General features: G+C 44.9%; 2 protein-coding genes across 3 annotated transcripts in view; one reads left to right on the top strand and one right to left on the bottom strand.

Moving 5' to 3' along the window:
• Window positions 1-331: 331 nt before the first annotated feature.
• LOC135373739 (centrosomal protein 20-like) lies at window positions 332-5,611 on the bottom strand. The gene is made up of 4 exons (XM_064606827.1): window positions 5,401-5,611; window positions 2,549-2,746; window positions 1,049-1,130; window positions 332-835 (listed from the first exon to the last, which is right to left on the bottom strand). The coding sequence occupies exons 1-4, from the start codon at window positions 5,594-5,596 to the stop codon at window positions 781-783; spliced, it is 531 nt and encodes a 176-aa protein (XP_064462897.1). The 5' UTR covers window positions 5,597-5,611; the 3' UTR covers window positions 332-780.
• Window positions 5,612-5,774: 163 nt separating this feature from the next.
• LOC135373734 (DNA ligase 1-like) overlaps window positions 5,775-14,059 on the top strand; it is a 28,014-nt gene continuing 19,729 nt past the window's right edge. Inside the window, exons 1-7 of one of the 2 annotated variants that reach the window (XM_064606823.1) lie at window positions 5,775-5,900; window positions 6,043-6,120; window positions 6,335-6,534; window positions 6,593-6,709; window positions 7,723-7,861; window positions 7,941-8,084; window positions 13,810-14,047. In XM_064606823.1, coding sequence (XP_064462893.1) covers window positions 5,881-5,900; window positions 6,043-6,120; window positions 6,335-6,534; window positions 6,593-6,709; window positions 7,723-7,861; window positions 7,941-8,084; window positions 13,810-14,047 — 936 coding nt within the window. In that variant the 5' untranslated portion in view covers window positions 5,775-5,880. The other variant, XM_064606822.1, reaches the window with a different exon arrangement.

Below are 14,059 nucleotides of genomic sequence, written 5' to 3'. Positions count from 1 at the left end.
TTCGATTCAGCAGTCAATCGCCGGTATAGTTGTTGGTGTCGTCTACTCCTCTACTGTGTACTTTTGCCTTGCTTTTGTATCGAGGGAATAATTCTGCACAAGGTGTAGAGTGCTTGCATCGTGCGTAGTGAATATGTCGCTCGTGCGACGTGATGTCCTCCGCCTCTACAAGCAAATATTGCGAACGGGTCGCACATGGACGTCCACGAACGAGCACAAAACTGACGAAGAGAAGCAATATATACTTTCTGAAGCCCGCACGTTGTTCAGAAAAAATAGAACGGTACGTAAACGAAAGTGGGCATGTATCGAGGAAGAAACACTGCAGTAGTCTGTTAAAAAGTATGTTTAATTAAAAGAATGGAATACTATCACACACATTATCATACACATGTGCAATACATATGTTTTCTTTCAGATTAAAGACGAGGAAACAATCAAGGAATGCTTGAGAGAGGCGCAGACTCGCCTTGACTTAGGTAAAGCTGTTGTGTGTCCATGCATCAGGCTTGTTTACCATGGAGTCCACAAAACCTACTGTCTCTGAGTACAATTTATCCAACAAAAATGTCACACATAAATCATTTTCACAGCCCTGCATTATCACAACCCGTATCCACGGCCCGTCAACTTGCCAACCCATTCGGTGAGTCCGTCCCACTCGAAGCACATGCAGTCACAACAGAGGCTGTGGAAAGCGTCGAGGCCCATCTACTTGCGTTCCTCCGAGGATGACAACCAGGAGAAAAGTGGAAGATAACAGCTACGTGGTGCTGACTGTTAGGGTGGCTGCCTGTTGCTCTGAAGATTGGACACCATGGTGTACAATAGTGGCCTAAAAACAAAATGTACGCTAGTCAGTCCCTCTCTGTCACATAGCCTGAGAGGATATCAATTCTTTGATCTTCTGGTTTTCCACTTCCATCTTAGAATGGTAACACTTTTAAATCGAAAAGGTGATAAGGTATTTAATATTCAGGGTGTTCTACAGATGGTACACCATATATTCTCTAAGAAGTGAATTTCCTTAAACAAATGTACCACGTACAGCTTAGTAGTTGATGAAGCTATGCCCAGTTGTGCTTCGAGAACTGGGCGATTGACTGGGGTCCATGAGGTGTGTCCAGACTCTGAAGAATATAAGTATGTTGCAGGAATTAGGAATGTACATTACTTACTGCAAATCAGCCTTACAGTGTGCTTAAAGGGACGGTCGCATCCGAAAACCCATCTATGAAACCCATACCGCTATGTTCCACATTGGCCGACAATCTACTTGGCAAATTTTTTTTGTCAGAAAATTACTTAGATATTAAATTGACAAACTTTAAAGATCGTGGCTGTGGAGTGCTGCGGCGGCGTGATGTCACCCCCTAAGCGGAGGAGTGAGAGGGTGGCTTTCAGAGGAGAAGGGCGCCGTCCAGGTGCCCTGTAACTTTTTGTGACGTCCGCAGAATTCCTTTTCTCAAGGTCGCGCCCTCACTGGTTCTTAGGGAGTGACGTTTCCTCGTTTCTCCAGAGACGGAATTCTGGCATCTGCTCTTCGAATAACGGTCGAACTATGCCACTGTTTCGTGTGAGATTTTCGATACCATGCTCAGTGGTCCACGGGGAATAAACTAACAATACAGTTTCGAAATCGACTGGAACGGATGCGACCGTCCCTCTTAAGAGTCACTAAATAGGGAGCAGAGTAGCGACGCTGAGCCACGCCAGCAAGCGAGACCGCCATCTTGTGTCCTGCGCGGCTGCATCGGCTAGCAATGGTACGCCAATCTCCCCCTTCTCCGCCGGAGAACAGCGAGCAGTCGAGCCAGCTCGCAACCGAGGAAACCGGTTTTGGATGTAGGGGACTCAACATGGACGGCGCGTTCTTGGAAGGAGAAACCACGTGACACGATAGGCCCAATCGCAGACACCGAACGGCAGCTCCAGAGTGGAAAAGGAATGCGATACTCTGTACCCCAATTCAGCGACTCTAGTCCCTCTAAGTTGGACAGACAGGCATGCCTACAGTTGCAAACTCTCTTGCAAACCAATTTTCTCTGAGAATGCGCGCTTCCAAAAGGGAATTTTTTGCTTGGCAGTACCTATGTTCATTTCACGCAGTAAAAGAAAAAAGAAACATGTTCAAGGTGCTTCCATGCTCCGTTAATGGTTATTATATTGATTAAGTGCAGCTTTTAGGCAATAAAAACTTCAGTGTAGTGTTTGTCTATTGGTGTGCTGTCCTTGGATATCCGCTAGCTTGGTTTCCATTGTGTTCACCAGATCATGCCTGCTGTGTTGTGCGAGAGTGAGTCTGAGAAAAAATGTAGGAGAGAGTGAATGCATGTACTGTCCATCGGAACGAAAACATTTGTATGTCCTTAGGAATTCTAGCTAGCCTTGTGTGATGGATAGCGCAACTAATTGCTAACGAGTGAGTATGTGTTCGAGACCTGCTGCTGTTTGTGTTTTTCAAGAACTGCATTTTTCTTTCTATCATATCCTGGCTGGGAAAAAATTTGAGCACCTAAAAAGCCGGGGTACAGAGTTTGGTGCTTACCAGATTCTAAAACTGAAGCAGTGTGCCTGTAACCATTGTAGTTGAGGTATTCCAAGATAAGTTCGTTGATAAGAACATTCACGTGTGGCAGGTCTGGACGATCACGAGGACCGTCTTCGAGCACTTTGTAAATTTCAGCTCGCAGTACAGCCCGCAGTTGCGACAGAGCGCCTTTGTTCTCTAACGCTTCCACCAAAGCTGCAGAAAATTGGCATTGATAAGAAATAAAGGAAATGCGCTGTTGTTACAAAAAATGTAATACAGTACTCAGAAAGCATTATCTCTATGTAGTGAGAAGATCACGTATATGTCTTGTAATGTTCGGGAAACCTGTTGCATATTTCGAGCCATAACAAAAGTATTTGCAGGACGTCGTTATTAGAATTCTCAGTGCAGACACGGATAACCTGAATGGCCAAACAGGGAACATTTCTTGTTCAGCTTACTCGCAGCCCCACACAGCCTTGTCAAAGCTTTTCTGGTGTGGCTAGCATTAAAAAAACAGGAACAAGAACTACGGATTAAACTTACAGCAACAGTAACACAACTGACTGATTAAAGCTACAACAATTCCACCATGAACAGCCACTTGGAGCTACAGCAGCAACAATGAGCCAATGAAAACATCGCGTTCAATCCAGCAGTGCTGCACAGCTTTGAACAACGCTCGACCGTCCGATTCAGTTTTGGAGAGAGCACTATGGGAGTGTAGAATTAGTTCGTAGAAATGCTGCGGCTCGTGTCATGCCTATCCTGTATACTTGTGCATCGTGGAACAAGCAATGAATGATAAGAACAATAAGAGTGGTTATCAGCAGGGGCGTAGCCACTGGGGGGGGCTCGAGTCCCCCCTACCTGCCACGGACCGACCCAAGCAAATCGTGCAAATCCGAGGAGAAAATGATATGTGGGGGGACCAGTGTGATGATCGCAAAAGTTCTTGCAGGTCATGGCGTCTATCTAAGCAGACTCTTGAATGGTTTTCAAAGTATGAGCTTTTCAAAATACTTCAAATCGCGTGACACCGCCTTGTTGGTCATGACAGCCTACATGTAATCGTATTGTGAACGCCAAAATCAAGATTTTTTTTTTTTCATCCGCATTTTGCAGGGTGCACAAGTATGTGTGTGTTGTTGCACCCAGGATCAGCGGGGGTTGGCGAGTCTTCGTATCGAGCCCCCCCCTGTCTTAGAGGTCTGGCTACGCCACTGGTTATCAGTTTAGAGTTCGGACACAAAAAGAACTACAGAGAACTGCTTGCGTGCCATCACTCTCGAATTGATGCTCAAGGTCCCGGGTTCAATCCCATTCGAGGATGGTAGCAATGTTGGGGAGGAAGACATTCCTAGCACAGTGTGTCAGAGATTTCTGGCACACATTAAAAGAACCCCATCAGAGAAATTATACGCAGCCCTGCCTTGCTGCACATGCAGCATGTCGTCACACAAATACAGGCTAATTCAGCTTACATGTAAATCTAATCCCAATTATTTGTTGCACAATATGCCATGGCCAAGAAAGCATAATTTATGGAGGGGTCCTTCACTGCTCCTTTAATATGTCTAAACACTGAACTAGTAATCACCTGTGGTGCATGAAATGCTGCATGGGCAGTCCATTCAAAACTGGATGAATGGTCGAGGGTTGTGCAAAGCTGTGCACCTATGATGTATTGCGGTTCACACTAGTCCACAAAAGTGTATATGCATTTGCTGCTATAACTTTAATCGGCAGTGCCGTTAATGTCGCTGCAAAGGCAACTACAAACACCTAGCACTTTGTCCTGTTCTCTCCTTCTGTCTATCCTTGTTGCCTAGTGCTAGTACATCATGCAAAAAAGATACCAACTTGCCCAGTTTATCACCCTAAACCCACTACCAAGTTTTTTTCTACTAAGCAACACTTGGCACCACGAAAAAGAACTGGGAACTGCAAAATAGAGGGAAAGGCTCACGGAAAATGTATGTGATGTTTGTTGTGAATTCTGCAGTATATTTTCTTTCTTTTTTTTAAATTCCATGTTAGTGCTGTGAAGCAACTGTGGCTATGAGCGGCATACACACGTGGACAGATGGAGAGAGGACAGCAGGAAGGAGTGGGGGACGGGCAGTTAATATGCGTCCTGGGACGACTTCAGGGGAACTGTGCCGACATACGTCTCGAAAGTCTTCGGAAAGCCCAGGGAAAACCTCAGACAGCACAGCCGGTCACGGGATTCAAATCTGCGTCTCCTCTCAGTCTCGGCGCAATATGTTTTCGAAAATTCCTACCACCAGCTGTGCTGTCTAGATTTTCCCCGGGTCACGTGCCCTGGGTATTCCCGATAGATATCCACACAAATGTTGGCACAGTTCCCCTTGAGCAATTCACTGACCGACAACTGTGGCGTCGCTCATAATCTCAGTTGTCTCGTGACCTAAACCCCTAATAAAAAAAAAAGAAAGAGTTCCCCCTGAAGTCGGCCCAGGTCGCACACTAGCCCCCCTGTCCCACACCTTCCTGCCGTCCTCTCTCCATCTGTCCATATCTGTACGCTCACAGCCACAGGCCACAGTTGCTCCTCCTCCCCTTCCGTAAAAAAAAGAAAAGAAAAGAGGGGGTGGGGGACGTCTATATCTGCAGCTTTTTCCTTTCTGGCCGAGCTTATACAGAGAGCGTTGGGAGGGGGGGGGGAGGATTCCTGGATACCACCAACGAGCGGATGGCTTATCCCACTCAACCATGCCGCTGGTAGAGGTATTGCATCCACAGTATCCACCGTTTCATACACTTCGGTTATTCAGTCCCCCGAAATATGGCAACGACACCCTAACGTTCATAAATGAACCACCATAGTGCGAAGTACACAATACCTTTCTTTAGATCACTGTCTGTTGACATTGCAAGATAGAGACGTTGCCGACAGGCGCGTTTGTTTGTAAACAACCGTACCCTGCGGCGAGCACGAGATCTCTTGCGAGACCGGAAGACAGAAGTATAGCGTAGCAGCTCCGTGACTCCGTCGTCTGCTATTTCCGGAGCATCCCAGCGTTTCCACGTCTCCCCCATGCCCTCATGTCTGCCAAACTTTCTCCCTCGTCAATTACCCAAACTATCGTTTAGTTCTGTTGAAAAGAAAAGAAAAAATGAACAGCGCCAATAAATATTCAGGACGCACAACAGTTAGGTTTCTTATGATTTAAATTTAACCTTCGCGCTTCAGCATGGGTGGTAATCTCGCCCTCAGTACTTTTGTTGTCCATCTCTGGTTTGGCGCGAAAGTGGATTTCTCGGGATAAGGTTTCTCTATCAAAGAATTACTTCTTCGTTCTGTCATTTATGCTGAATTCGCAATGTCGCAAAAGCTCATATCGTAAGTGCGAGCCTTCGAAAATCTGTTTGCGCAACACCATTGTGCGTGCGATGTTTCTCGTCCGTCTACGAGCTCGATATATCGTCTGCAAGCTTGTCTGCAATGGCCAGAAACATGTGTCACATTTACCTGTTCCCTGCAGATCGTTCTTCAAGAAAGGCCCGCAGGAAGCACCCAAACGTGTAAACCGAGAATCTAATGTTGCCGTGGAGGAAAGCAGGTGAGCACGCACGTCGGGCTTTGAACAGTATGTAAGTGAAATACGGAATGTGCGTGTTAAGTAATCAGAAGTATTCTTGTCTCAGCTCTAGTATATTACCATATAACAGTAACATTACGCAGTCCTGTACATTTCCTGCAAGATGCTGTAGCATGACGAGGTCAGCTACCAGCGTAAAGTCGTAACCGTACATTCGCATTATCCTCTTGCCTAGTCCGAAGGCGGTTGAAGATACGGACTCCCCTATAAAGGTGCGGGGAACAAAGAAAAGGGCACGGGTGATCGTGGATAGTGACCACGAATCAGATGGAGAAGCTTCAGAACCCGCAGTCAAACCTGAAGAGGTCTCATCTCAAGAAAAGACAGGCGGGAACAGTTCAAAATCACCAGATACCGTACCGAAAAGACGCACAGGTACAGAGGTAGCAACTTGAGTCTACTTATTACGATGTTCATGCACTTGTCACTGCAGCGAGAAAGAGTGCGAAGAGGAGCTTGGAACCAAATTTTCCGGAAAACAAACGAATCAAGGCAGAGAACCCTCCAGAAAAGAAAGAAGAAAGTAGCTGCGAAGACAAGAATGCCACTGGTAAGCACAAATTCCATACACTGTTGAACAAACAGATATGATGCTAGAGGAAAAGTGGAGCTTGTTTGGCTAAAATGCAGGCTAGAAAGGCTAATGGTGTTAGAGCAACTGGCTAGTGAAGATAGACAAAAAGACACGATTTCTTGTATCAATAAAATACACTGGTTTGACGTAAAATGACAAAAATTGCAAAGGTGGACGTTTCGCATACTACAAATTTACGACAAAATGCAATGCTGTGCCCTTTACAAAGGGAAGGCCAACCAACCAACCATTTAACCAAGTCATAAGGGCAACATTTGGATTTCGGAGGGTTCCCATTTTGGCTTGGTTGGACCCTGGTTGGATCCCCATTTGAGCCTGGATGGAGTTTTGTTGAGTATTGATTGTAATTCCTGTAGAGGCATCGAAATGTCCAACTTTTAATCTTGTTGTCTCATGTTATGTCGAGCTGGTGTATTTTATCAGTAGAGCCTGAAGTTTTAGGATGTAACCCGATTCTTCCTCAAATTTGCACCTCGAATTGAAGGTGGCCTCTTTAGGGTGAAACTCGATTTTTACCCAGCAAATCGCTCTCACTGAAACGTCTGTAGCAATGCACACCAGCTTGTTTGGCAGCAAACACATTTACATCACTGTTTGTCCCAAACCGGTACAGTTCGTTAAAGTAATAGGGCCCGATTTCTCCCCAAATTTAGCATAGTGGAAGTTTTTTCACCCGAACTCACATTAATTTAGAGCACAAGTTTATTTTCACCCCCCGAATTTAGAAAAAATATTTCCCGAAAACTTCAGGCTCTATCAGTACCAGAAAGCTTGTTTGTCTTGAGCCATAGTCTTGAATGCAATGTTGTTCATTAAACCACAAAATTGTTTTGCTATATAGGAAAGCATACTGAAACAAAGCGATCTCTAAAGCATTTAATTAGCTTGCCCTGACCAATAAAATGAAGGGCATTGAAAAGCTCATTGTTTTCACAAAAATGTGCGCATGAATAACCATTGCACTTCAGAGAAAGAAGCCAACCCTACCAATGGAAGTCCCCTCCCTCCACAAGGGGTTAAAGAGGAGAAAGCATCGCCGAAGAAAAAGGACCAGGAAACCAAAGTAACAGAAGAGACCAAAGAAGTGAAGTTAGGGACAAGTAAGCTGTAAGCTGACCTTTTAGCTCTCCCCGTTAGATTACTACACAAATGTTTGCAATGCCAATGAAGATGTCAATGGTTGCAGGAAGAGCACAAAAGGAGGCACCGATTACGACCCATCCAAGGCCTCTTATCACCCTGTGGATGATGCCATTTGGAAAGCTGGAGAGAAGGTTCCATATTTAGCTCTGGCTAAAACACTCGAGAAGATTGATAGCATCTCTGCCAGGTGAACATTTGATGCACACAGGGCGTTTATTTTTATCCTTTACAGAATTTTTATAAAAAAGCTACGAGAGCAGCACAGATGTCGTTTGAGCAGTGGAGTTGTACAGCCAGGCGGACGACCTCTCAAAGAAAGTATGTACCTACAAGATGACTAATTACCGTATTTTCACGCGTATTAGCCGTGGCTTATGCGCGATTTTTTTTTCTCACGGGCGCCCTGCAGCTTATCCACCGGTGCGGCTTATCTGATGACTATTTTTTCCTGGTATTTTCCCCATACGCCGATTTTAACGAAATGGCCGACAGTGTCTCTGGGAGAGCACTGCCCTGCCGATGCACGAACAGTGCGAACAGGGGCGGGTCCACATTCGAGTAGATAGATCTTCCTGGTGCATTCCCCCAAGCAGCTTTAAGGAAAGTGGTGACAGTGATTCACGTCTTCTGGAAGATCACTGACCCATCAGTCCACGAAAAACACCGACAAGGGCACAATCCGATCTTGGTAGAAACCCAGAACTGACCACCTCTGTTGTACACTGTGCCGATCCCGGAGTATGGACCACAGGGTTTATGGCCTTCTCTATGGTCTCCTTTGTCGCACAAATCAGTCGTCTCGTATTGCCCGCGGCTTATCTGCGGGTGCGGCTTATCTGCCAGAAAATTTTCAAAACGTCCAAAAAAACGCGTCCTGCGGCTTATCTGCGGTGCGGCTTATACGCGTGAAATTACGGTACCTAAAATTAATTAACTAACTCTTTAATTAGTGGATATCGAGCGGAAGTGAGATAGTAGAACGGGAGACATTCATTGTTGAAAGCCATTACACGTTTTAAGAATTCTGAAATGCGCACGTGCGTTTAAATATCCATTGCCAAATTTTTATATGCAAATGAGCCAAATCCGAAAACGAGGCAACCAGGAGCGCAGAGAACACACGTCAGAGGGCCACATGATTTGGAACAATGGAGATGACTGGAGTAAGTTCCGATCTGCTGGCCAGATATACACCGCTTCCCGGCCCAGATAAGCCTCCGTCGTTGTAGATGATGCGCTCTTAAGGCACACTTTTTCGTTTTTGGGCTCATTTGCATACAGAAATTCAGGGATGGATATTTCACGGCACGTGCTCATCTCTGGATTTTTAAGACACAGAATGGCTTTCAACGAGGATTGTCTCTTGCTCTGCTATCTTGCTTTTGCCCAAAATTTCCTAATTAAATGGTTAATTAACGAATTTCGGGTAATTAGTCTTCTTGTAGTTACATAGAGTCTTCCAGAGGATGTCCACCTGGCCGTATACCTCAACTGCAAGAACGGCATCTGTGTTGCTCTCATACCTTTTTTTAAATAAAAATTGTGTAAATGATAAAAATGAACATCCTGTATAGTGCCGAGTCGTTTTGTCTTTCGCACTCCTGTTTGTTTCCTCTTATACAAGGGGCGTTCAAGTCAAACCGGGACTTTTCATTTTTCGCAAAAGTAAAATGAACTTACAGGCGAGAAATTAGTTTTATTTTTCAACGTAATCTCCAGCTGGCACTAATGCACTTGTCCCAGCGTTTCACAAGGGCTTAGATGCCAGCAGTGTAGAAATCCTTACCGGCGCGTAGCAGCCTTGATCGGACCGCATTCTTGACCTCGTCGTTGCAGCTGAAGCGGCAGCCCCCAAGGAACGCCTTCAGTGGCCCGAAGAGATGGAAATCGCTGGGGGCGAGGTCTGGACTGTAAGGGGGATATGGCAGCAACTCCCAGCCAAGTTTCATTAAGGTGCATGTCGTGAGATGTGCGGTATGCGGGCGTGTATTGTCCTGTAGGAGGAGGACTCCTTTGGTGAGGAGGCCCGGCCGCTTCTGCTTCAGCGCCTTATGCACATTCCTGAGAACCTGGCAGTAATATGCACTATTGATGGTGGTACCACTGGGCAGAAAATCAACATGAACAACGCCAGCCTTGTCCGAGAAAACCGTGGAAAAACGTTGGATGTTCTCAGAAACTCTGACAGTGGGCTCTGAGCCGCCCCGGCCGGGATGGTCCTGCACTGATGTACGGCCGTCTCGGAACCCTTTACACCGCTCAAACGCTTTGCTGTGGCTAAGTGTGTCGTGGCCATACTGAGCATGAAGTCTTCTGTGAATTTCAGATGACTTTGCGCCTTCATTCACGAGAAACTTAATGACTATTCGCTGTTCGATGTGCGCGCTCATTTCGTTGTCGGCCATCTTGTCCAGCACATGTCTTCTGTTTTGCACAAACTTTGGACCTCCACGTGGTGAACGTGGAGGTCTGTCGCGTGTGAAAATGACGAAAAAGAAGTAGCGCGAGCCATTTGTACACTCAGGAGACAGAAAGTCCCGGTTTGACTTGAACACCCCTCGTATGTGCTGTGTACTTCTTGGTCACACATTCTGCAGTTAAAGGGGAGGGCAAACAAATTTACCTTTGCAAGATGCCATTACCTTGATGTCAACACAAAAGGAACAAGATTAATTTGTTGCAGCATTAATAATTTATGTGCAAAAGAAACCACAATTTACCTCACTCTTCCATTCCTTCTCACGAAGCCGAACACTGCGGAGCAACGTCCCACTGGGGTTCTCGCATGGTTTCCTCGAATCATCGTGGAATATCATCTGAGGAAACCAACCAAGAGGATGCTGCTCCGCACTGTGCTGCCGCTTGAGAAACGGAGGATAGGTGCAAACTGTGGTTTCATTTTTGCATAGATCACAAACGACCCCGCGGATGAATTCTGTTCCTTGTGTGTTAGTGTCAAAGTAACAATACTTCTCATTCCGCGGTGAGAAATTTTTTCATCTTAGTTCCCCTTCAAGAATTATCTGATAACATTTGAGTACTCGGGTAATGGGTACTTCCTGCTTTTGGTTGCAGTACCTAGGTGGAGCAAGGCCCTTCTGTGGCCATTGTTAAAGGGACGGTTGCATCTGTTCCAGTCGATTTAGTGTCGAACTAGAGTGTCATTTTATTCTGCATGGACCACTGATCACTGTATCGAAAGTCACACGCAAAAGAGTGCCATAGCTTGGCTGTTATTCGATGGAATACATGTACAAGTGGTGGATGTCCCGCGGAAGATGCTTCTTTTTAAAGTTGTTTATCATCACCATTCTATGCGTTTTCATAGGAGCTGTTGCTGCCATCCGCTACGGTAGCTGTACGTGCGCTTCTGCACGTTCAAAATTCAAATTTCTATTGTCCAATCACGATGCAGATCTCGCTGGCCGACCAGTAGCGCTCCTAGCGGGTTGTGTGGACAGGTTCTTCATAGGGGTTGCCAACTGTGACGTGGTTGTTATAATCTATAGTAGGTCGTGGTCCGGACGGCGTCTTTCTCCTCCGAGCGCCACCCTCTCACTGCTCCACTGAGAGAGTGACGGCAGGCCACAGGAGCCTTTGCAGCTGCGGAAGCAGCAGTGACTTTTTAAAATTTATTTATTTAATATGTAAGCACTTTTCACACAAAAAAAATTAGCCAATTATATTGTCAGACGATGCTGCTTCATAGATGTGTTTCTGGAAGCGGCCGTCCATAATTCAACCCATCGTCAAGCCACGAAGCATCGTCTACAGTAAATTGTTTCAGTCACTCCAAAGTTTTACCAAACTCAGCCACCCATTTCCAGAAGTCAATTGAAATAATCATTATGCTTGATTGGTTCCAACTGTTTTCCCATTTTGTTATCATTTTTTGTGTTTTATAAAGGCACCATTACATAGGCTCCTCTGTTTATGGGCACTCAAAATAAATATGAAATACTACGCAAAGTTTCTGATGATAACCGAACAGTACAATGTAACCTAATGTTGAGATAAAGATTGTAAAGCACACTTCTCCTAGTGCACCTACGCATAAGCTGAAACTCACCTACTGGGTGGTGAACCAGCGTTGCCTGGATTTCCAGCACTAAAATATCCATTTTTAGGAGGCCATGCTCGCACCAATTGATCCTATGAGTGTTAACGCAAAAAGTTAACATATTGCGTCTCTGTTCAACAATGTTGTTTACACAGGGTGTTTATTTTTATTGTTTACAGATTTTTTTATAAAAGAGCTATGAGAACAGCATAAATGTAGTTTTTGCAGTTGAGTTCCATGGCCAGGCCGACCTCCCCTTGAAGAAAGTGTGCAACTACGAGATGACTTAAATAAAATTCATTAATTAGCTTTTTAATTAGGAGATTTTGGACAAAAGCGAGATAACAGAATGAGAGACTATTCCTTTTGAAAGCCATTCCACGTTTTAAAAATCCTGAAACACACACGTGCGTTAAAAATCCATTATGGAATTCCGATATGCAAATGAGCCGAAACCACAGCGTCTGCAGGGAGCACAACACTCATTTCATGTCAGAGAGCCACATGATTTGGTGCGACGGGGATGATTGGAGTAGTTGCCGCTCAGATAAACCGCTTTCCGGCACAGATAAGCACCTGTCAGCGAGGGTGATGTGCTCCTCAGGCGCGCCTTTTCAGTTTCGACTTGTGAGCATATCAAAATACGGGTATGGATATTTTAACGCACATGCATGTTCCAGGATTTTTAAAATGTTGAATGGCTCTTAACGAGGATAATCTCTCATTCAGCTTGATTGCTTTGCTCGACATCTCCTAATTAAAGAGTTAATTAATGAATTTTAGTTAATTAGTCACTGTGTAGTTGCATAATTTCTTCGAGAAGATGTTCGCATGGCTGTACAACTCAACTGTAAAAACGACGTTTATGCTGTTCTCATAGCTTTTTTATAAAAATCGGTAAAGGATAAAAATAAACACCTTGTGTAGTAAGTTAGCATAATAAAAAAAAACTGCTGCGCCCCTGTTGTGGCTTACAGGGTGAATGGTGAATGTCCTATTATGTGCTCGGTGTCATTAGGTCACACTTACCTACAAAAAAAAAGCAAAAAACGTTGAAATGTGATTTGAAGCCTCATCAACTTGCACATCGAAACGATCAACCTTTGATTTACGAACTTTCGCTTTTTTGTGAACTTTGCCATCTTGGATAAGACAACTGCCAATGTTTTTCTCCCTCGGTTTAAGAATCTTCAATTTTCGAATGCTGCAGTCATGTTTCAGGGACAAACTTCGAAAATAAGCAAAATCTTGAGGACTTTGCAACCTTGTTTACCTCGATTTATGCGTGTAGTAAGCGTAATTGACCAGGTCGATTACAGTTCAATAGAGGTCAACAAAGCATAAACATGGAGCATCCCATGTCAGATTGTTAAAGGGTAAAATAAGAAAGAGTGATTCGCATATTTACCAAAAAAGTATGACCCATTCTTCTGCAGCAAGGATGTGGCAAGCAGCTGTTGTTTGCAGCTGAACATTGAAATGGAGCATTTGAGAGTGCTATGCAGACATTCAAGGACAGGAACGACGAGCGAAGCATTAGGTGACTAACATTTCCCCTAGGTGCAAGATTGATGCAGGAGAAACCATGGTAGAGAGCATGGTTAAAAAAAAAAGGATGTAATTCCACGTCACAATGCATTTCCTATTGTTCTAGCACCTTCGTGCTCTTCAATTAATTCAAGACCAACATTTCTGAATGATTTTCCAAGAAACGTCAACCATTCATAAATTTCAAATTCGGTTGACTGTATTTCGGAAAAGAAATGAGCAACATGCAGCATGTTCAACCCTGTGAACACGTTCATGTGCATGGTGTGATCCAAATGCAGTCCTCACAATCAATCTGTTTTAGGCTCAAGATGATAGAGACGCTGTGCAACTTCTTCCGGTCCGTGATTGTGCTGACACCCGAGGACCTTATTTATGCCGTCTATCTGTGCCTCAATAAACTGGCTCCAGACTATCGCGGGTTGGAGTTGGGTGTCGGCGAGTCACTTCTGGTGAAGGCCCTCGCTGAAGCCACCGGCCGGACGCCGGACAAGATCAAGGCGGAAGTTACAGTTAAAGGTGACCTAGGTCTCGTTGCTGAGGTGAGACGCATA

Source organism: Ornithodoros turicata, unplaced genomic scaffold (genome assembly GCF_037126465.1).
Source record: "Ornithodoros turicata isolate Travis unplaced genomic scaffold, ASM3712646v1 Chromosome31, whole genome shotgun sequence".
In the NCBI taxonomy this organism is placed as follows: domain Eukaryota; kingdom Metazoa; phylum Arthropoda; class Arachnida; order Ixodida; family Argasidae; genus Ornithodoros; species Ornithodoros turicata.
The sequence above is the reverse complement of the archived record's forward strand: the minus strand, read 5'-3'. Positions and strand labels throughout refer to the sequence as shown.

Bases quoted from the DNA above. Each gene is read 5' to 3' on its own strand.
- LOC135373739 (XM_064606827.1), bottom strand. From the start codon at position 5,596: ATGGGGGAGACGTGGAAACGCTGGGATGCTCCGGAAATAGCAGACGAC. The intron at 2,747-5,400 runs GTATTGTGTACT...AATTTTCTGCAG, and splicing joins AGACAGTGATCTAAAGAAAG to CTTTGGTGGAAGCGTTAGAG. The intron at 836-1,048 runs GTACGTGGTACA...TTTTGTTTTTAG, and splicing joins GCTTCATCAACTACTAAGCT to GCCACTATTGTACACCATGG.